Here is a 24,833-nt window from a genome sequence, read left to right as displayed (position 1 = left end):
TTGGCAACGGTTTCTTCCGTAGTTACTGTTATTTGACTTACATCTACCACTGAGCTCCTATCATCACAACAGTTTACCAATACCGATTTAAATACTTGCACATAGTGCTTCGACTTGTGAACTAGTAGTCTACACCACTGGCAAGCTTAATAGAACTTTGTTTAATTTCATACTTACTAAATGCGTGAACAAAGATAAGTAGTGATTGGACTTTATTCAAACTTAATCATAAACTATCTTATATTAAGTTTTATTCTGACTCATACGAATTTCCACCAAGGACTATTACTGTTTCACATTGTGGACTAATAGACAATTTGAATTTGTCATTACAGAAGTTTACTTGTGTTTAAGAGATGTTGTTGACCCTAAGTGAGGGTTACAATAGTCATCATGTAGTCAGATGTTTACTACTTCATGCACAATGTTCTTCTATTACAATTAGACTAAAACAGCCAAATCACCAAAAAGAAAATAGTACAAATCAGCAATAAAGTCATAGAATCAGTGAATGAGTTTTTATATTGATGACAGTCACAATGACTGGATAGGAACTGAAATAGAAGAGAGAAAAAGATGCTGTTGGTAATGTAAATAGTGTTTTAGAAACTAAGCTTCCCATGTTTTTGAAAAGGAAATTTTAGTCACTTTTTAACATCCACAGTCAACAAACCAAGGCACACTACGATTCCTTTGCCATTCCTTAATAGCATTTGGGAGTTAATTGTTCCCCAGGAAGTGGTGGTCACTGAAAATTGCCTCACATTCATGTAGTAATTGAATGATATCTTAACAAAAACAATTGCATCAACTATTTAACTCACCAAAGTGATTTTAATCCTCCCAGCACACAAATGGTGCACCTTTTCTTTTCAGCAACAACTAGAAAAGGCGTGAGCGTTTTCTTGTTTCTTCTTGTTTTGAAAATATATTTTATGATCATTGATGTTAGTTGACTACAAATATAAAACTCAATATGGCAACCTAATCAACTGAAAAAGCAAAAATAATGACTTTTATCGTGAAAAGCATTCAAAAACTGTGGACTGCTCAGAAATTATTGGAGAGATGCATATTCAAAATTACGAGGAGAGACAGGAAAACAAACAAATGCATGAAAGAAGAAACTGGAGTGGAAGATATAATACTGCTGTAATAAAAATGAAATGGAGGTGGGAAGGAGGTGTAGCAAGGTGAATGGATGGTTAATGGATGAAGGAAGCAAGTTAAAAGATTCTAAGGGATAAGAAAAGATAAAAATGATAACCTACAAGGAGGTCATTAAATGGCAATTGGAATTAAAATTGTTAGTATAGCCGAATACTGTGATGCATTGAGAAGACAAGAGACCTACATTCAGCGGTATTCATCAGGTGGTGTCCTATGATAACTCTGCTGAATAAATTATTGGGAGACAATTACCATGCTGCATCGAAATACAATCCATGTAAATACATAGAGGTCAGTGAAGCTAAAGAATGCAATCAAATATATTGTAAATGTACCATCCTCCCCTGAACACACACAAAGACTTCATATTTATGTACTTGTAATGATTATATACTTAGACACAAATTATGTTTGGTTAAAAATAAATACACCTGGCTGCAATTCAAGGACAGAGAAGATTAAAAACTGGTAAGAAATGATTTTAATTTTGTGAAAAGGATCTTGCAATTCCTGGAAGTACTTTATATAACAAAATAGCAAACAGTATATACAATACCTAAAAGACACCAATTTTCAGAAGTAAATTATGGGGCTATTGAGTCTCATCTGCCCTATCAGTGTAAAATAATTTTTAGAAGTTAGCAATTACAGAGCTATATCACCCACAAAATGAAGTTTGCGTGTAAAGAACATCATGACATAGGTCGTGATGGTCACAACTAGGTACAGTTTCACAGTCTAAGTTCCACAGAAGAACATCAGTCCTAGGACACCAAGTCAAGAGGAGGCCAGCTTCAGAGGAAGCAAAGGCTCTGAGGGTGGTGCCAGGCGAATCATTGCGGCCGCTGCCGAGTATCTTCCATGGTGGCTGCTGGAGTAGCATTGCACCATGTAAATTCAGATGCTGGGTTCAATTTGACAGAGTCGGAGATCAGAGGGATTGAGCCTATGGGTGTGAGCTCAGTCAAATGGGCTGCTGGACACAGCCAGTGTAAAGCCCTGAGTGTGAGCAAGAGCCCGGTCAGAGCCCAACATGAGCTGCCTGCTAACTGTTGAGCAATATTTTAAGTAAGTAGAAGGATATCCATGCACTGCTTGGTGAGCACATGACCCATACATGCAACAAAGTGCCCACATTTGCAGCACTGCAGTCGTCGATGCACGCAGTGCTGGTGGAGAGGCTGGCACCAGTGGTAGAAAGTGCTCGAGGGTAGCTTGACTACAAGTGTGCTTATGTTCATTGACTATCCTACTGCCGAGCATGGAGTTTACTTGCACTGTTCGCCATATGTACAGTTTCCAGTGGAGAGGCACCTGTGGTACTGCAACGAGATTCCGTAGGACACGGGTCTTATGCTGGTAGCATAATGGCAGGCGAATAGCCAGATATAACATCCCTTCCCCCGTAAGACCCACTTCAATGTTGACCGGAGAATCCGGCAACACTCCCCCCACCGAGGGAAGACAGCGGTGCAAGCCGAAGGAAGAGCGCAGTGCCGATGGGTTTCCGCACAAAATGGATGCCGCAAGAGTGTGGGGAGCTCATAGTAGCTGTGACTCTGTCCCACACAATCCAGGAACTGAGTCGGTGAAATGATGTTCAAAGAACCATACAGACATGGCTGCAAACGAAGGTGGTGTGGAGAAAATTTGAAAAGAGAGCAAAAAATTCAGGATCATTGTTGCAGCAGGAGCGAGCCACACAGAGGAGCGGTCTGGCATGGGCCAGTTGGTGGTACATGGTGGTCCCAGAAGGGGCGACCACAGGTCCAGGGAAGATGAGCCAGCAGCACATGAAGGCAATCCTGGTGACCAGCTCGAGCCATTTTGCGACGTGTATGAAGTGGCATGGGTGATGAGGCACCATCAGATGGAAGAATTAGCAGAGACCTGCCAAACTCTTTGCAGACAACCAGCCAAACTCTTTGCAAGCATGTACCACAGGCCTCAGAGCTGTACTAGTCAGGGTCTCCCATCTGAAAGCTGATGTGAAGTGGCAGACATAAATGTCACACTGAAGGGGGAGCAATGCACCTACCAGAAGACGACGAGTGACTCTACAGGAGCAAGCCTGCAGCATGCCCACGCTGACGGGCCAGCAGGACGTCAGCAGGGTGCCAGTGGCTGGTGGGAGGCAGAGCTCGACCGACCGTGGCCAGCAGAAGCACGACAGTGGTGTCGGCGGCGGATGGGAAGCAGGGCTGGGCCAATGGCAGCTGCCCGAGGTGCAATGGTGGCATCAGTGTCTGATGGCAGGTAGGGCTCAACTGCGGCCAGGTAATGGCCAAGAATCCTGTGGGATAGAGTTCACTGAAAGGAAAGTGCGAAAGTGGCAGAAAAAGAGGGAAAAGGGACATGCCCAAAGCAAGAGCAGTGTATTTGTGATGAGGAAGGACAGGCCGATTGCTAGGAGGGAGCAGTGGCAAGTGTATGTGGTAACTGTGAGTTTGTCCTGGCACTGGCACACAATTTAAGTGTCTGGAGCAGGTTGCGGGAGGGGAAGGCAGAGCAAAAGAAGAGGGAGGCTGTGGATAGGACAATGAGTGTATATTGATGGGGTGAAGTGGGAGGCCACCAACCAGCTGTCCACACAAATGACTCGGTACTGCAAAAATAGCCAAGAACTGAGTGGCAAACCATATTGATGATCACAAAAGGCATAATTTAATTGTATCCCACCCCCTCCTCATTACCAGCTTCTCTCCAAATTATGCAGATGGGAAGTATTCTTACACTTCAATCCCACTATCTTCCTAGCTTCAATCTTCACTGACCCCGGTCATCACCCATTTCCACCCTTGTCCCCAAGCCTACCACTTAATAGCCTAAATCTACACTCACACTTTTGTTTCTGCTGTCTCCCTCTTCCTCTGTTCTACCACTCGCTCCCCTCCTTCCAACCCACGCCGTCACTTCACCATGTACAACATGCAATTTCTCCTGCCTGTGCTTGGCAAGCTCAATGATGCCATATCCCTGTTGAGTTCTCTTGCTGTCTCTCCCCACAAACCTTCAGCCATCCATCTCTCCAGCCCTGTCTCCCCCTCCCAGCCTTCTTCCTCAGCTTACCCATTCCATGTCACACAACCCTTCATACCAGTCACTGTAGCAGCAGGAAATTTTAGTAGGCTGGGACAATATAGCTGTGGTTATGATTATGTGTTGTTTTTATTTATTTTTTAAAATAGCTCCAATGTACATTTTCTGAAAGTGCAGCAATGTTTTCAATGTTGTTTATACATGTCGGTCACTTAATACTTCATCTACATTGTGAGTGATTACCTATACACACAATACTGTTACCTTTGCCAGAGCACAAACAATTTCCTCTCACTGTACAATAAGACTATATGAAGATGTGTTACATGTCATTCTTTGGTTGGTAGAAAGTAATCCAACAACACACAATTACTTGCAACATGATCAGTGTTCCACATCCAACAGTACAGCCAACCTAATGTCAACTAGTTTCCTATCCTCTTCAGCAACAGTTGTAACACTAGATGGAGCCAAACAAAGCACTGTAATTTTGCTGTTAGATAACACCTAGTCACTGATTAATTCCTTCCATGCCATTCACTGAAGTTATTTTTGTAGGCAATAGTATCAATAATGCTCACAACTCAGGTCAATATTGCAACAAAAATTCAGAGTGTCATTGAAAAAATAATATCAGATTTCAGTCAGCTGGCTCATTTGATTCAGTGTGCCTGCAGTTAGTGGGAAATCATGAATTTTCAATTCCTCATAATGAAAATGAAGCTGAAAGAATACTGTGCAAGTCAAACACGGCAAAAAGTTGTAAATTCCATGTAACCACAAAAGAATGAAAATCCATGCTCTTTGCACACAATGCTGTTGTGTATACAAAGATTGTAATAACAGACTAGTGTAGCGGACACCTGCAGAGTATCAGTGATTGGTGCAGTAGCTGGCAGCTGTCAATCATTCTCAAAAACAAATCTCATATCCTACTTTCTTTCCCACTGAAAAGATCATCTTGTGAAACACTTTCCATTCTCATAAATTCGCCTTGACTTAAGAGAGGCTTTCTGGCATGGAGAGTTCTGCAATAAGCAATAATAATATGCTATGACTGAGTGTGCTTTTTCATTCATCCTGCAAATCAACACAGAGTCAGATGTGCACTATTGTTTCTTCAATGACAGTATCCTTGTGGGAACATATATTGGATGGTTCTGCATTCTAAGCATGTAATGTGGTTTCATCAACAATCAGTTAACTGAACAAATTTGGTGATTTTCTGTAAAATAAATTGAAAATGTTACTGTAAGAGGTTCCTTTGGCTACAAGACTGGACATGTCCTTTCGTCATAAAAGATATCATATAAATCGATCAGCTATATCACATTACTATGCATTACTGCATTGCATTTTTAGTCGTGGTGCTGGATGAAAAGTGAATGTGCAGAAAAAAAAATAAGCGCAAGTCATGAACCAGTCAGTCACATTATGAACACCCTTATTACAAGAATCATGGTGTTTTCACTAGAGCTACAATAGTTTTTAAAAAAAGAGCTGTAAAGTTTATTGACAGTGGTAAAAATTTCAATTATTCTTGTTTTGCTTAATAAGTTAATTCGCTGCCTAATTTGTGTGCTCGTAACCAAGCCTTTGAAATGGATATGATTCAGTGGCTCTACGCTCATAGGAAATTTTTATCTACATTTATATCAAGTTCATAACTAATACTCAAATAAAATAACTTTGTATTTGTCGGATAACAGTGGCAGAGGGTGGCAGTGTTGCCAGAGGGTGCCTGCTGTGCTTGAGAATGCTCTACATGTACCTACAGTACATGCAACAAAGCAAACAAGTGGCACTCGATAACTAACTATGGTTCACTGGCTCGAACCACTTGACTCACTGAAATATCAAGCACAAAGTTACTTTAATTGAAGTATGTAAATTGTCCACCTATTATTCCTCCTGTATAACCTGACACGTAGAAAGTTAGTTTTGAAAGGATTAAGCAACTTCTGGAGCTGTTGAAAATTGCTCTCCATGCATTTTTTTTCACATTAGGCAAAAAATCATGTGAATATGAGCATTTAGGCATTAATTTGATGTTTTTCTCCAAGGAATAATCAATCATTTAATACAATGCGGACAGCTGACAGTGTCATGACACAAAATAATGTGACAAATTCAGCCACTTGTGGCAAAAAAATTATTTTATACCATTCAGTAATAACTGGTCTCGGATCCTCTACAACAATGCCCCATCTTGGTAAACACAAACTGTTGATTACTGATTAGTTTTTGGCTTTTACAAATACACTGGTGTGTAAAACTTGGATGAAAGTAGCTTTCACATAATGTTTCACTGCTAAGCAACACAACTCAATGAAAGTTGGACTGTACATAAAAATAGCTGTTCATTGTAGTAGAGAAGGTAACTGAAAGAATATGCAATGACATGAACAGAAATGAAGCTTTAATTCAAAGACGATAATTACACTGAAGTCATCATGATTTATGATGGCCCTCGGAACATTACAAATGATAGGACACGGTTCTTAGTAGGGTGCGTCATCACAGTCGGCAATGGATGCTCTGCAGTGTGCTCCCTTGGTGGCCACAAGTTGGTAAGGAGTCCTTATGCTAGGGCATCCACTGGCGCAGTTGACAACTGTTGGATGGTTGTTGATGCATACGGACACCCTGCAATACGTCTCCCCAATGAATCTCCACATGCTCAATGGTATTTAAGTCAGTGGAACAAGCAGGCAAGTCCATTCACCAAATATCATCTTATCCAAGAGCTTCTCCATCTGCGCTGTTCAGTGTGGTCATACACAGCCATTCATAAAAGTGAAGTCAGGACCAAATGCTCCTATGAAAAGGTGCACATGGGGAAAGTGTATAGTGTCACAATAACATTGACGGGTGAAAGTACCATGTTTAAAGATTTGGATGTCAATACATCTGTGCAACATAATGTATCTCCACACCGTAATACCTGGACCACCAAAAGTGGTAATGTTCGGCAATGCTGGATGTACTCTCATATGGTGAGATGTAGGAACATGTAATGCAGCCAGGAACATTGTGAAATATGATCATTTTGGTAGTTTGGGTCTTGTGGGGTGGGAAGGCATGTCACATGGGTTTACTGACCTCCAAATCTTTGAACATGATACACTCAGTCAACGATACTGTGACACTGCACTCCTTTCCAATGTGCATCTTTTCATGGGTTCATTTGGCTCTGGCTTCAATTTTGTGTCTCACAATGTGTGACTACATTGAACAGTACAGGTGAAAAACTCTCCACATACGAAGATATTCGGCGAATGCATTGGCCTGCCCGTGCAGGGTGTATACACGGACAAGGAATAAAAAATTCCCGGATCGCATGGTTAAAAATACATTTTCTCCAGGGCGAAAATACATTTTTCCATGTTAAGTGACAGTATACTTTCCATCAGAACTGTAAAACTAATCAGTCCTTTGAATGGATATAGTTTTATACAGCAGGGTAGAATTTCCCAGCACTTTAGAAAACAAAACTCAGGGGAAAAAAAAAAAACGTTTTGGGAAGATCTTTGATGTGCAGCAACATGTAAGCTGCATATTTTCGTATTATGAAAGTATAAATTCGAATTCCACCAACAGGAAAAGTTAATGGTTTTAGTTAATATACATAGTGTTGCTACAAGAAATGCAAAGCTTTCGTATATAATAATTTTCTTGAAGATTAATAAGCTACAAGACAAGCTAAGCTTTCACATACAATGTTGATCTGTTTAGCGTATGTTACACTTTAAGATAGATCACACAAATACACCAGTAAAATTTTTAATAGCGACATAAATCTCTGATCTTCTGGGCTCAAAATTCTTCTAAATGGCTGGTCATCAAAGAGTTGATTTTTAAATGACAGCAAACGCTCTGCGATATAAGAAATTCATCGTATATTCTCACACATAGTTCATCTTGCGTAAAAGGAAATTTACTTTGAAAATAACGCTTTTCGAACCACAATTTGCAATATTTACCCACAACCTGTTAGAAAGAGATTCATTTCAGCAGTTGCCAGAGAGCGCCAGATAAGAGGCGTCACCGCGCTTGCGCAGCTACGGTGACGTAGGAAGCCCGTATGTTTGTACGTGTAAAACATTAAAAGATATTACTTACATTATGTCGTAAAAGAAACAAGACATCAGAGGATACTCCAAGAGCGTCGGGATTTCGTGAACCATACTAAAATGCATAATTCACCTTAAAGTGCACATTTGTATGCCCAATTACGTAGGCCTCGACCTGATATTAAGCTTTTCAGTGTGGTTTTCGGAATGTAAATTTTCTTGGACTACCAGTGCTGCATTATTCCATGTTTGGTTCGTTATTATGGCATAATGTCATACATGCTAGAAGATGAAAACGTGCACTTGAAATGCAGCGAACAGTTGAAACTAGCCATTAATGTGGAATTAAACACTTCGTTTCAAATAAATTTACTGCCTCAGCAGAAAAGTTATAAAAGCCAAATTTCTTTAGCAAGCCGGCAAAAATAACTTTATTGTTCTGCAAGATGATTAATGCTTGACGGTCAGAAAGGTAGAAATAAAATAAAATCTGAAACTAGTAACATATTTCAGACTTCCATAATTATGTGAATGTATTTTAATTCACGTGATAGCTCACAGCTGCAGAAATCTGCCTTGTTTTCATTTGTCACATGGAGACTAACCCCCCCCCCCCCCCCCCCCCCCCACACACACACACACCCACCAACTACAACTCAGACTGCTCTGCACAGCACAACATTTAAAAGAAAAAAAAATTCAAAAAAGTTAATTTTGTAGCGCACATATTTCTGAAGAGTCTGACATGTAAAACATACATCTTTGAATTTTTGCGAATATGTAAGACATGTTATTTGGTCTTAAGTGTGCCGAAGTATAGTGCTATGCCTCTTCAGACAACGTTCTTATACCGCATGTCACTGTATTTTGCTCTGTGGAACTCAAACATGCATATTTTGCAATGGATGCCTCTCCTGCTCCCAGTCGGCTGGTTTGACATCCTGCCCCCCCCCCCCCCCCCCGCCCTTGCCCCTTTAAAAAATAAATGAATAAATAAATCACAATTAATACTGGATGGGATTATTTGTAGCCGGGAGAACAAGAACTCTTCAGAAAATGTGGACTCTCTATTGCCTATTAGCTAATAACTTGCTCTTCTGTGTGACATAAAATTAAAAACCAGTAAAGACAAGAGAATAGGCAACACAGTACACATTTCTCCAATCCTAAGGTCCTAGCGATTTTTCTCTCTAATTTTGCTACAGCTTTACATGCCATGCCTTCCTTTCTGCGAATGAACTATTGCCTCATCAAAGTTTGTCAAAATGTTTTGCTACATGAAAAATCAAAATGTCACTGTCTAATACTGAAAAAGCTGTTAATTCAAATAGTATCTAAGACTGGTGTGGTTTCTTGATATGATTACATCTATTTTGTCACTGTGTGCTGGATAAAACAAAATAGGCCTTCGTAATATTGCAGCAATTGTAACACACACCAAAAAAGCAACACTGTTTTGGCAATAATGATCATTTTTATAGTACGACAGAATATAATTCACGAAGTACCAATACAAAATACCTATTTCGTCTACTACAATCAAAAAGCTTTATGTTAGGAAATAGTTCCACATTTCATTCATACGCTCCAGTTTCTCATGCACGAGACTGAAAAGTAGTAGAATGAAATTTTTGTATAAATTTGGAATCTTCATATTCTTCCATAATTTGTGTGATGTCCCCGTTTCTTCTACTTCCTCATTCTAACAAACAACCTTGTCATCACTAATTCTGTAACTATTCCTACCACTGTCAAAACTAATTCTCTGCTTAACTTTACTAGCCCTGCCACAATCACCGGTTTAGTTATCCAACGATTATTCTCCGGTTAGGCGTTATTATGTGTTCGTACAATGCGTTTTCTGTGCTACTCCCAGAATGGAAGTTAAGCAGCTGCTAGCCGGGGACTGGCCCCATCTACTGTAGTGATCTGGCCAAAAATTTCCTGTCAAAATTTCACTTTCTTGGATATGCCGAGAAGATAATACGTAATCTTTCTTACCTGTTATTCCTGATCGTCATGTATTTCCACTCTGGTAATCTGAATCTATCAATTTCGCTAATAATTATAACAATGCTGAACATCTGCAAACTAAATCAACCACATAAACAAGCAGCAGTTGGCATTCACTGGTTCAACTTTATTCCACTCAGCTCGTATAGCTCCGTCCCATTTTGTCTGCAGGAAAGTTCATTTCTAGATGTGACGATGATTCCCCCGACAGAGACATCATGTACACTATGCACACATTCAATAATCAACTTATAATTCATTCAGAAATCATCTTAGAATGTGTTCAAAAATGTCCAAAAACCAGCAGGGGTGCATTTCAAAATCATACGAATAATCGATAGACCAATGTGCGCTGGATGCCAGGTGCTTTGTGAAAAAAAGGTTTTTTTCCTCAAGAATATGATTTTGCCCCCTCCCCCTGAAACTGCTGCCCCGTTCAGATACCCCAATTTGTCCCCCCCCCCCCCCCCCCCCCCCGCCCCCCCACCATATCCAGGACTGTTGCGCACACATGAATCTAGCAGCTTGGGCACGTCAGTAAAAATTTTTTGGTTACCATGTGACAGGTTGCTGCTACTGCTGCTTACACAGCCAAAAGCCACGCTTCTGTAGACAGAAGCAGGAGAAGGTATTACTCATACATGACTTAACTGCATGTGTGCATGACCGCTCATAACTCCTTAAATGAATCTAATGCAAACACTTGTGACGGCACTCTCACTCTCATCGGAGTCAAATTTGTTGTTATGAAGCATTGTATAGTTCCTAAAGCCTTGACACATTTTGCTGTTGGCAAACACTTGTATGAGCACTGTGTTTTGTTGTTGTATACGGCACATTTCCTTTGCAATTTATGTTTTATTTTCATTTTTTTCCTCATTCACGTTTTATTGTTGCAGTATGATTCTGCAGTAGCGGGATACAGTAATATGCTTTGTTAGAGTATCGATTCTTACCTGTCAAAACTACAAAAATTTAACTGAAAACTAAAACAACAAAAAATTCCCGGAATTCTAAAAAATTCCCGGATTTTTCCAGATTTTCCCCCGGATGAAAAAATGCCCGGGCTTTTTGCACATCTCCCGGGTGTCCTGGGTCGAATACACCCTGCCATCTCAACTTAGATCTCGTCGAACCCGTGTGAAATGCATTGGGAGATGTATTGCAGCAGGTCCACATGAATCAATGCCCATCCAACAGTTTCCAACTGTGCTGGTGGAGGAATGGAACCCTGTACCACAAGAACTCATAACTAACCTTTTGGCCACTATGGTCACATGTCGCAAAGCGTGCTTTGCCTTCATTGGTGATCACACCCCCAATTAAGAACCGTGTCCCATTGTAATGTCCAAGGGACCAACACGAATCTTGGTGACTTCAGTGTAATTATTGTCTATGAATTAAACTGTCATTTCCGTTCATCTCACTGTGTATTTCTTTCAATTACCTTCTGTGCTATACTGTAGCAGTTCTTTCTATGTATGGCCCCAGTTTCATCAAGCTAGTTGGCAGTGGCACATCATGTGAAAGTTAATTTCATCTGTAAGTTCTGGACACCAGTGTATATTCGAGTTACATCTCCTGTTGTGATCTTTCGCATTTCCTTAGTCGAATTTCTTGAGCCTTATTTACACGAATTGACACAAGCTCATTTCTGAGCTTTAGTCAAATTGTGTGGGCTCCAATGGGAATAGATCTTTTCCAAAGCTAACTACTGATGCAACACAGCATGTACTGCAATCTTCGATATGCCTAAGGGTGCTTCTATCTCACATGAAGTCAAACGTCAGTCCCTTTCGATCATGTTACACACAGCATCAATGCTTTTTGGCACAACAATCAATTTTGGTTGACCTTAACAAAATTAATCATCGCTCAAAGCATGACCGCAATGATATTCTACAAAGGAATTATAAACAGTATTTTCTGAAGGTGACTCAGTACCAGGAGTTGAACAAAACAATTTGAAGCATTGTTATTGAGTTAGACTTTCATGAAAACCATAAATAATCATTGAATGAAAACTGTTACATGAAAATTCAGTTTTTTCACAACACAGTTTCTTTTATTACTAACTGCAAGCACACCACTATGCCAGTTCCTGAGCTGCCATTATTTTAACAATAACGAATAACAAATTCTGATTGATTGAGGGGGATTATGGCAGTAAATGGCGAGATCACCAGTCCTTGTGATTTAAAAGTTACTTGCATAAGATAGAGGGTCTGTTAAAAGTGGGTGGATCCCGTCTAAGGGGTTAAACTATAAAGTGAGAAAGTTAAAACACACACAGTAGAAGGCATAAAAGGGTTGGCCAAATCTAATAACTGGTAAAACAGAGGGATAAAAGAGCGATCTTTACATGGAGCAGTGGTCATGGGTCCCAGAGCTCGCACGGTCTAGCGGTGATGCTGCTGCTGCTGCTGATGATGATGATGATGACAGTGACAACAAGTCAATTCCAATACTTCACTAAGTCTTTATATGAACAGCACAGATGTGGTTCTTATTTTCTGCACAGTATGTAAATTTATATTTTTACAACTGGCATTTATGACACTTACCAGCTTGGCATGACTGCTACTAGAAGAAGAGCCACTAGCAAATGCCACATTCAGGCCATCTATTACTACATCCCAAGTTCTGTTCTTCTTTAACAGGTCTTGAAAGTGAACAACCTCTTTAGGTGATGTCTTAAGAAATACATCATCCGATAGTAAAACCCGGTCCAACATTGCCACCTGTAACTGCTTATATTCAGTTGGTGTGGGAAGCTGTGGCGTCAACTGATTGTTACATGTCTGGCAAATGCCCCTAAAGAAAGATGTCTTCTTTTAGTAATCCCTTTACTCTACAAACAAGTTTAAGACCAAACTGTTTACATTACATAGTTCTCACAATATATTCAAGGTGTAATGGGTATAAGTGCAGATATTTCTGTTGGTGACTGAGGATGGCATACTGAGCAACATTATATCAGCATTTGCATCGTTTGCAGGCAGATAATTATAGCTATTACAAGTCATATGCTTTTAGGTTAGGGGAAGTACATCCAAGTACATGTCACAAGAGCAAGCCATTAGTGCTTATTTTCCCCTGGGCAGCAGGTCATATGTTAAAGTGTGGATGCAAAATGGTTAGTCTATACTGGCAGGCATAGTCCACTTGGTGGAGCACTTACAACCATGCAGAAAACATCGGTTCAATTATGTGATGTGCTTGTTGTAAGACTGTTTGACACACAGAAAAATCAACCAACACACTGACGTGTGTATATATTAAGGTACCATATACAAAAATATCTGCATATACCCATTAATCCCTATATAAATATGTCTAATTTAGCTAAATAAATAATACTTTGCCTACCTAACACAACTCGCTACATTAAAAAACTACGAGAGTATTATGAAAAGTTCTTAGCTTTGAAGTGAAATAATATGTTTTCTGCAATCAATTTTTTTCAGTATTGTCCCCTTTCCAGTCAAAGCACCATACCACATTTTTCTGTGAGTCGATCCCATCTCTGACACATCTATAAAATATCCAGCTACATCTGCCATAACCTCCTCACACCACTCAAGATGTTTTACAGCCATAATTTCAATAGCCGTGAAAATATGTGGAACGCTACTGGAGCAAATGTGCGGAAAAGAGTGGATGTTCCAGTAATTCATATTTCTAATACTATAGTTTTCCTATCACCAATGATGTTGTGTGGGCAGGTGCATTGTTTTAATGAAATATTGAGTTTTCTTTTGTTGTTCAAGACTCTCTTCATGTATATGAGTGGTTCAGGAGGCTTGGGTAGTAATAAACAGTGAGAGGTTTATACTTTGGAAGATAGTCAACAAGAAGAATTCAAAGAAGACACTAGCCACAACATTGCCAGCAGATGAAATCAACATTGTCTTTTCTGAAGCACGATCTTCAGTTATCACTCAGTGCTTTGATGAAGTTTCATTTCTAGCATTAATTCACATCTCAAGAAAGGAAGGAAGGATAATTGGGTTTTACATCTCATCAACATTGAGATCATTAAAGATGGAGCACAAACTTGGATGGTGTCAAAGATGGGGAAGGAAATCAGTTGTGCCCTTTCAAAGGAAGCGTCCCTACATTTGCCTGGAGTGATTTACGGAAATCAAGGAAAATTGAAATCTGGATGGCCGAAAGCAGGTATGAACTGTTGTCTGCCCAAATGAGAATAATTTCACATCTCATTCACAGTAACAAATCAGCACACAAAATCAACTGAATTATTTTCAAAATATTTCAAACGTTTCTGAGAAATTTGTTTATGCATTTGCCTTCGGACAGCAGTAGACACACCCACCTGTCTTGCACAAAGCTTTCCCATAGTTAATTCTTGCTGTATGCCTTTAATATTTGCCCTTAAATCCAGGTTTGTGGATTCCATATTGGTGCATTTCACAATATTTTCATGGGTGGGAGCAATTTTGGGACATCCTCTGCAAGCAACATCTTCAGGAAAGTACTGCCACATTTGAATTCACCTGTCTCTTCACTACTGAGAACCGGGCATATTCTAAGCCTTCTCTACTTTTGCTGAATTTTTGTTGGCGATAAAACACCCAAAACACAGAATGTTATCATGGCTTGGTATTCCCATTTATCCAACTGATCCAAACAAGACCTCTAAAAAGAGAGAGTAAGAGAGAGAGAGAGAGAGAGAGAGAGAGAGAGAGAGAGTGAGAGAGAGAGAGAGAGAGAGAGAGAGAGAGAGAGAGAGAGAGAGACGTACAAGCAAAACTATTACATGAGTCAAATTGACACTGGCTTATGCTATTGCTCTGTGTCAAGCTGAGAACTTCTCACACAGACCTCATTTAGCCAGAACTGAATGTCAAAAATATGAAAATAGAAATCAAATATTTCCTACTGAAATATCAAGCAGGAAGGTTGGAAAATTTCAAGTTGTACACGATCACCAAAAGGCAAGGCCTTAATGTAAGATGTGGCTCATGACGGAAATTTGCCAATGGAATGTAATAAAATTAGTTTTTATTATTTAAAGTTATTTTAAAAAAGTTGTTGAAATTTTGTTACAGAGAAGCTTGTCAGTAAGATGGAGACAAAGCAGAATTAATAGACAAATTATTACAGTATGGTGCATATACGGATGCAGGCATGAGGGCTGAGGGAGAGACAGGGAGTGGGGGAAGGGAAAGGTATGTGCAATGACAAGAGGAAATTAACACACCACATATTAGACAAAAATGGGGGTAGAGGATGTGTTTTAGTGTGAGGAAATTTATCGTATGACATTTCAGACAAAAGTATTCTGTCTTTTTCTGCCAATGACAACCATGTGTGATGCATAAGGAGCTCTGTACATCAATTTTTCAAGAGAAAGTCTGAAGTAAAAAACTGACTTTCCACATGCACGCTTCCCAGAATTTCCAATTGACATGAAAACGCAACTGACACATGTGATAGAGAACTAAGAAGTCAAGACAGACAGAGAACAAAATGACACTATCTCAGGATAGTCTGCCTCTTCTGCACTGAATGCAGGCCATTTTTGAAAGACAAAAATTAATTTAATTATGAAGAAGGCAAAAAGCAAAAACATCGGATCATAAAAATTGTGGGTGTGGGTTGTAAAGAGGAAGCAATGGAAAAAGATCTACACTGGCAGCTTGGTGAAATGTTGACAATAGGAGTCATGACTCCAAGGAAGGAGTATGCATGATGGAGAAGTGATAGAGGCAAGGAATTTATTTATTTATTGCTTCCCAAAAACCTGCCCTCCTGTTTGTCTCACTTCTTAAGCTAGGAGAATTCAGAAGACAACTACTTGGAAGAGTCATTTCTGTTTTTATGAGCTTTCGATGGGAGGATGTATCCCCAGGAACCAAGAACCAGAATTCCTGGTAAAATGTATTAGGGCTAGCCACCTGGACACACACAGTCTCTCCCCCCCCCCCCCCCCCCCCCAATATCAATAACTTCTTTACCTCTTGTTTACAGTTGTAAAATTTGCTTGAAATCCTCTGTCAGCTTCCAGCTTCTCAGACAAAGCACACACTACTTCGTCAGTAGGCTTTTCTCCATGGGTTGCAATAAAATGTAACAGTTCTTCTGGATCACTGTGCTGCAGCCAAGCCAAATAGGCCTCAGGACCTGGTCGTCTATCATCCCGTTCAAATATTTCCTCCATGACTGAGTGGGCAAGTTCATTATTTCCATTACGAAATGCAGCAACAGCCAAGGAAGTGTAAACAGCAGATTTAGGATGGTGCGTCAGCTGTAACATGCATAGTTTCATTAGTACTAATTAGCTCTCAGCCATTCTGCGAACAGTCAAAATAGTCACTATAAGAATATATTTTACATAGCACATCATATGAACACTTATCAAAATGAGTCAAACAATTATGAAATTTACTATGGTCAACATTACAATAAAATTATTCTGTAACAATGATAAGACTATATGCTATTATTCTCATGGACCTGAAATACAGCTGGAACCAAGTGCTGTTTAATGTAAAATTTCACTATAAAATGTGTGTAACAAGATAACTTATAGTGAAATTTAGCATTACTTACATTTAACAAAATGTGTGTAACAAGATATCACCTCCCCCCCATGAACCATGGACCTTGCCGTTGGTGGGGAGGCTTGCGTGCCTCAACGATACAGATAGCCGTACCATAGGTGCAACCACAACGGAGGGGTATCTGTTGAGAGGCCAGACAACTGTGTGGTTCCTGAAGAGGGGCAGCAGCCTTTTCAGTAGTTGCAGGGGCAACAGTCTGGATGATTGACTGATCTGGCCTTGTAACACTAACCAAAATGGCCTTGCTGTTCTGGTACTGCGAACAGTTGAAAGCAGGGGGAAACTACAGCCGTAATTTTTCCCCAAGGGCATGCAACTTTACTGTATGATTAAATGATGATGGCGTCCTAAAATAGTCCCGCAATCGGATCTCCGGGCGGGAACTACTCAGGAGGACGTCGTTACCAGGAGAAAGAAAACTGGCATTCTATGGATCGGAGCGTGGAATGTCAGATCCCTTAATCGGGCAGATAGGTTAGAAAATTTAAACAGGGAAATGGATAGGTGTGGTCTTCAGTCCTGAGACTGGTTTGATGCAGCTTTCCATGCTAATCTATCCAGTGCAAGCTCCTTCATCTCCCAGTACCTACTGCAACCTACATCCTTCTGAATCTGCTTAGTGTATTCATCTCTTGGTCTCCCTCTATGCTTTTAACCCTCCAGGCTGCCCTCCAATGCTAAATTTGTGATCTCTTGATGCCTCAGGACATGTCCTACCAACCGATCCCTTCTTCTAGTCAAGTTGTGCCACAAACTTCTCTTCTCCACGATCCTATTCAATACCCACCTAATCTTCAACATTCTTCTGTAGCACCACATTTCGAAAGCTTCTATTCTCTTCTTGTCCAAACTATTTATCGTCCATGTTTCACTTCCATACATGGCTACACTCCATACAAATACTTTCAGAAACGACTTCCTGACACTTAAATCTAAACTCGATGTTAACAAATTTCTCTTCTTCAGAAACGCTTTCCTTGCCATTGCCAGTATACATTTTATATCCTCTCTACTTCGACCATCATCAGTTATTTTGCTCCCCAAATAGCAAAACTCCTTTACTACTTTAAGTGTCTCATGTCCTAATCTAATTCCCTCAGCATCACCTGACTAGGTGACAGGTGAATACAGGGTTATAAATACAAAATCAAATAGGGGTAATGCAGGAGTAGGTTTAATAATGAATAAAAAAATAGGAGTACGGGTAAGCTACTACAAACAGCATAGCGAACGCATTATTGTGGGCAAGATAGACACAAAGCCCACGCCTACTACAGTAGTACAAGTTTATATGCCAACTAGCTCTGCAGATGACGAAGAAATTGATGAAATGTATGATGAGATAAAAGAAATTATTCAGGTAGTGAAGGGAAACGAAAATTTAATAGTCATGGGTGACTGGAATTCGAGATTAGGAAAAGGGAGAGGAGGAAACATAGTAGGTGAATATGGATTGGGGGGAAGAAATGAAAGAGGAAGCCGCCTGGTAGAATTTTGCACAGAGCATAACTTAATCATAGCTAACACTTGGTTCAAGAATCATGAAAGAAGGTTGTATACATGGAAGGAAGAAGCCTGGAGATACTGACAGGTATCCGATAGATTATATAATGGTAAGACAGAGATTTAGGAACCAGGTTTTAAACTGTAAGACATTTCCAGGGGCAGATGTGGATTCTCACCACAATCTATTGGTTATGAACTATAGATTAAAACTGAAAAAACTGCAAAGGGACTGGGACCTGGATAAACTGAAAGAACCAGAGGTTGTACAGAGTTTCAGGGAGGGCATAAGGGAACAATTGACAGGAATAGGGGAAAGAAATACAGTAGAAGAATGGGTAGCTTTGGTGGGTTGAAATAGTGAAGGCAGCAGAGGATCAAATAGGTAAAAAGATGAGTGCTAGTAGAAACCCTTGAGTGACAGAAGAAATACTGAATTTAATTGATGAAAGGAGAAACTATAAAAATGCAGTAACTGAAGCAAACAAAAAGGAATACAAACGTCTCAAAAATGATATCGACAGGAAGTGCAAAATGGCTAAGCAGGAATGGCTAGAGGACAAAAACGGATGTAGAGGCTTATCTCATTAGGGTACAGGAAAATTAAAGAAACCTTTGGAGAAAGGAGAACCACTTGCATGAATATCAAGAGCTTTGATGGAAACCCAGTTCTAAGCAAAGAAGGGAAAGCAGAAAGGTAGGAGTATATAGAGGGTCTATACAAGGGCGATGTACTTGAGGACAATATTATGGAAATGGAAGAGGATGTAGATGAAGATGAAATGGGAGATACGATACTGCGTGAAGAGTTTGACAGAGCACTGAAAGACCTGAGTCGAAACAAGGCCCCCGGAGTAGACAACATTCCATTAGACCTACTGAAGCCTTGGGAGAGCCAGTCCTAACAAAACTCTACCATCTGGTGAGCAAGATGTATGAGACAAGCGAACTACCCTCAGACTTCAAGAAGAATATAATAATTCCAATCCCAAAGAAAGCAGGTGCTGACAGATGTGAAAATTAACAAACTATCAGTTTAATAAGTCACAGCTACAAAATACTAATGCGAATTCTTTACAGACAAATGGAAAAACTGATAGAAGCTGACCTCGGGGAAGATCAATTTGGATTCTGTAGAAATGTTGGAACACGTGAAGCTGTACTGACCTTATGCCTTACCTTAGAAGAAGGATTAAGGAAGGCAAACCTACGTTTCTAGCATTTGTAGACTTAGAGAAAGCTTTTGACAATGTTGATTGGAATACTCTCTTTCAAATTCTGAAGGTGGCAGGGGTAAAACACAGGGAGCGAAAGGCTATTTATAATTTGTACAGAAAGCAGATGGCAGTTATAAGAGTCGAGGGGTATGAAAGGGAAGCAGTGGTTGGGAAGGGAGTGAGACAGGGTTGTAGCCTATCCTCGATGCTATTCAATCTGTATATTGAGCAAGCAATAAAGGAAACAAAAGAAAAGTTCAGAGTAGGTATTAGAATCCATGGAGAAGAAATAAAAACTTTGAGGTTCGCCGATGACATTGTAATTCTGTCAGAGACAGCAAAGGACTTGGAAGAGCAGTTGAACGGAATGGACAGTGTCTTTAAAGGAGGGTATAAGATGAACATCAACAAAAGCAAAACGAGGATAATGGAATGTAGTCGAATTAAGTCAGGTGATGCTGAGGAAATTAGATTAGGAAATTAAGACACTTAAAGTAGTGAAGGAGTTCTGTTATTTGGGGAGCAAAATAACTGATGATGGTCGAAGTAGAGAGGATATAAAATGTAGACTGGCAATGGCAAGGAAAGCGTTTCTGAAGAAGAGAAATGTGTTAACATAGAGTATTGATTTAAGTGTCAGGAAGTCGTTTCTGAAAGTATTTGTATGGAGTGTAGCCATGTACGGAAGTGAAATGTGGACGATAAATAGTTTAGACAAGAAGAGAATAGAAGCTTTCGAAATGTGGTGCTAGAGAAGAATGCTGAAGATTAGATGGGTAGATCACATAACTAATGATGAGGTATTGAATAGAATTGGGGAGAAGAGGTCGAAACTGTTTTAGACAAGGTTCTACTAGAGGGGGTCTGTTGATTATTGTCAGTGGGTTGTGTGACAAAGAAATGTTTTCTTTGTAGAGAACAGCAAAGGTATGTTTCCTTTGTAGAGAAAACTTAAAAGAAAGAAGGATCCATACAATTTCAGCATGTCTGAACTTAGATTTTAAGCTAAAGGTGAGGCCTTCAGAGAGTTCCTCTGGAGTCAGAGTTTTGGCAAAAAAGCTGACTGCAGTGTTACGGGACGCAAGTTCAGGAGCAGTGTACTTCATGGAGGATGGAGAAAACTTTTGTTGATATGGTAGCTAAAATATGTCAGCCAGGCATGGTCGGGGAGCTATGAGGAGTTAACGGGGGGAGGGCGGAGAGAGGGGCGGAAGTTGGAGCAGAATGAAAGGCTCTTTCTTGCCTATAGGTAACACTACATTGACAAAGGACAGGAGTAGCTGGGACAGTTTCCTTAGATGGTGCTAGGAATACTGTTCTAACTGTTGAGGGGCATGAGTTTCTATTGCAATGATAGCATTCAAGAAGTAATAGTCAAAAAGTACAAGGAGTTTGTAGTAGGAGTAGAGGCTGCCAAGTACATTTTTAGTTTGAATTGTGGGATTATGAAGGACTAGGCTGGGCTGATGAGAGACTGATGGAAATGGAAAAGATGAAGATTTTTGCGGTAGGACTGATGAGAGACCGAAAGCCAATTTTATGGTAAGCCCTTTGGGAGGTATACCATGTGCCAGACAAAATTTCAGAAAAAGGATGTTGTTCGCAGTTTTTCTAGGGCAAAGGAAAGTTTCCTGAACTGGTGGAGGTAGAATGAGCAGGGATTTATGTCTCCCTGGTTGGGAGACAAAAGGAGTGACTAAGAGATAGTTAAAAATGTTGAAAATAAGAAGGTGAAAATGTATGGCCAAAGCCTTATAACGAAAATAAATGATAGATACTCCATAGAGAGCTATGTGGGAAATTGAAAGGAAGATCAGAAAATGTTTTTTTAAAAAAGCAGGAAGTAGTAGACACACTCATACATGGATATGGTCAATCACAAACTGACACGCGCGACGGTAAATAAATATGTGCAGTCATACAATCTGATGGTAAATAAGCATGTGCAATCACCTAACGGTCAAGTTGGGCAACCCAAGTCACTAGCGTAGAATGTATTAAAAACAGCAATGCAATTACATGTTCGAAAAGGGCCCATCGCCGTATGCAGGGAGCTGTACTACAGCACTTACTGCATGGTGGGCCATTACAACAGTATTCTTGAATGGTATACGACAATTTGTTTTTACCACAAATCATCAATGAAAGCAGAAAAAAAAAACCAAAAAATCACATTATTCTTTGTCAACATCCACACAGCTTGCCAAATAACTAATTATTTGACAGAGAAAAATATCAAATTCATGTGTAATTTCCTGTATTCATCTGTTTTTTCGCCTGACAGATTCTTTGTTTTCCTTTATGTCACACAAGAAACAAGTAAACAGTGAGTTTCACCCCTTCAGGAGGTACTAAAATTCTTCCAAAACAAAATTTTTGTTGTATCAACATCAGAGTGATCAGCCCACATTCTACTACCTCAGTTGTAGTACTCTTTCACTTAGATTTAAGGTTAGTAACCTACCACAATTTTTAATCAGTAGGTACAACATTTAGAATCCTTCATAATCATGTTTTTACTACAATTCTGATGTGAACCTTATACGCGCGTGTGTGTGTGTGTGTGTGTGTGTGTGTGTGTGTGTGTGTGTGTGTGTGGGGACATACACTCCTTCCACTTCAGTTAAAATGAACATACCACTGTTTCACGACTTGATCCCAATACAAAATATTACGGCACTGTGGACACAGCCTATAAGAATGTAGTAAGAGAGTATGGGAGGGAATATGGAAGGTGGTAAGAAAATTTTCTTAAAGTCACTTTGTTCAGTCAATCATAAATGAGCATCCATAGAAATTTATCTGGAGGTGTGGTGTGTGGTGGCCAGGGAGGGAGGGGGGAGGGGGGGGGGGGGATGGGTCCAAGACTCTAAAATAAATTGCCCTTTTTTATGTAATGAATTGGTCAGCTTACAGACACATTATGCCACAAAAACTACAATAATGTAATACTACTAAATGAGAGGTTCGGTGGAATCACAGGAAACTATTTTTAGAAGTCTATCAGAATTCTGTAAGGTATAAAAGCTGTGTACCCCAGAGTCTAAAGAGACAAGTGCCCCCTCTTGCACCTCATGCAGATGCCTAAACCAGTCATGTTCATTTAAAAACTATATTTTATATATTGCAGAATAAAAAGGTGGATCACTTACCTTAATCATATCCAGTAGTTCAAAAGCATCTTGCCACCTCGAAGTACGTGAAAGTGCCATTGCAGCACTTTCAGATGTAGCAGCATCTAACAGAGGATACTGTTTTCTCAAGTTGTCATATCGTGACAACATTTCCTTTTCTTCATAACTTCCTCCACAAGCATGCCAAAGCTTGAAGAAAGCACTTAACTGCAACAATACGAATATTTGAAAAAGAACTGACAGAAGGTATTTATCGTTTTATAATCACGTTTTTCTCAGTATGATGTATTGATGACTGTTGATTTAGATGATACTGTACGAGAATACAAATACCATCACCAGTAACTGTTTTCAAATCTGAACATTTTTAATGCATCACAAATTGCTTTGGTGCCTGTGTACAGGTTTAAAACTGGATTTTGTAGTTCATCCACTTTAGCTTTTCACCACTACAACCCGTACAGCATTAAGTACGAAAGAAAACACCTATGGCTTCAGCTGTTATGGAAATTAGAAACAGATGAAATATCCCTTTACAGTTGTGACCGATACCTATTGAACTGCTTCATTTTGAGGCTGCAGTTGCATTTTAAATATTTTGTCATAAATGTCAATTATTTTTATACTTATCCATATATCAATCATATTAAATATAAACACTGTTGAAAAGCTAAAATGTGTAAAATTAAGCATAAAGTGAAGGCTGTAGAGGTTTTCTTCGGCTCCCTACATATCACTCCTATATGGAACTTGAAGACAAGTTCAGACAAATTACAGCAGACAAATTACTGCCGTCATTCTTTCTGTGCTGCATGTGTAATTGAAACAAGAAGAAACCCTAACATATGGCACCTCATTAAGCACTCCCTGCATGCACTTCACAGTGGTTTGCAGAGTATGTATGCACATGTAGATGTAGAAAATGCACCTGTAGAAGTTTCATCATCATCATCAACTGTTTTATCAAAATATGTACAGTACACAAGGAGAGAACAATAAGGGATATTTTTACTTTTTCTAAAATCATCTATGACAGTAACTGTAGGGACGACTTTTGTTTGTGCTGAAAACATTGTATGTTATTATGGCAAAAATTTAAGCAGACAAATGACAAAAATTAATTGTACGACTTGTAAATCATCTGACTATGGAATATATGAGGCATATTACAAAACTAAGGCCTAATGTCCAGTATTTTACTAATGGTAGGCCTAAATGAAATTTTATGCATGCCGCTCTGTCTACCAACTCTTTAGGAAACTGCTGCAGTGTTGGTTTGATTCAGCAGTTTTTTGGAAGTCTGTGAGAGCAGATCGCAATGGCTGGGACAATCATAGATCCCACCACTTGCGAAGTGCATGGTGTGATTGATTTTTGCTGGCACAAGGATCTGAAATCCATTGAGAATCATGCCTAATGTATGGACCTGAAATAATGAGTGACAAACAAATTTCAAAGTGGTGTCGAGAATTTCAAAAATGGCACACAAATGTTCACAATGCACAGCAGACTGGCAGGCCCTCTATTTGGATCAATGACATCATTGATCAAGTGAACCAAAAACTTTGAAGTGATTGATGATTAGTGATCTGGCTAATGAATCCCAAAATGTTGCTCGAACCTCAGTTTACAGGACTGTCACTGAGCAGCTTAGATACCACAAACTGTGTACAAGGTATGTTCCAAAAATACTCGGTGATCAGCACAAAGAGCAAAGAATGCATACTGCACAACGGTTTTCAGAGTGCTATAGACAAGATGAAGATAATTTGTTTCCCCGCATTCTTACGGTTGACAAGATATGGGTATCGTACATCAATGCAGAATCAAAACAACAGTCAATGCAGTGGAACCATTCAAGTTCACCCAAACCAACAAAGTTTAAGCAATATCCACTATCCAATCGAAAAATGATGTCTACCATTTTTTGGTATAAAAAGGACATTGTTTGGCTGATTTTATGGAACATTGGTCAACAATTACAGCTCATATGCACTGATGAGCCAAAACATTTTGACCGCCTGTCTAATAGTGTGGTGTTCTACTTTTGAAATACAGTACAACAGAGAGTATGCTTGGCATGGACTCTAGAAGTCC

At 39.7% G+C, this 24,833-nt stretch overlaps 1 protein-coding gene across 8 annotated transcripts in view; it reads right to left on the bottom strand.

Annotated features, from left to right (window-relative positions):
• Positions 1 to 24,833, bottom strand: part of LOC126416751 (mitochondrial ribonuclease P catalytic subunit) — a 136,148-nt gene that overhangs the window by 67,393 nt on the left and 43,922 nt on the right. For all 8 annotated transcript variants that reach the window (XR_007575512.1, XR_007575514.1, XR_007575513.1 and 5 more), the window contains exons 4-6: positions 22,755 to 22,943; positions 16,277 to 16,566; positions 12,860 to 13,109 (exon numbers count right to left, since the gene is read on the bottom strand). Coding sequence is in view for 4 of the 8 variants with exons in the window: in XM_050084593.1 (XP_049940550.1) it covers positions 12,860 to 13,109; positions 16,277 to 16,566; positions 22,755 to 22,943 (729 nt within the window). In the remaining 4 variants the exon portion in view is untranslated. The remainder of the gene's footprint in view (positions 1 to 12,859; positions 13,110 to 16,276; positions 16,567 to 22,754; positions 22,944 to 24,833) is intronic.

The sequence above is a fragment of the Schistocerca serialis genome, chromosome 8 (genome assembly GCF_023864345.2).
Source record: "Schistocerca serialis cubense isolate TAMUIC-IGC-003099 chromosome 8, iqSchSeri2.2, whole genome shotgun sequence".
In the NCBI taxonomy this organism is placed as follows: Eukaryota; Metazoa; Arthropoda; class Insecta; order Orthoptera; family Acrididae; genus Schistocerca; species Schistocerca serialis.
This window is presented reverse-complemented; position numbering and strand designations above follow the sequence as displayed.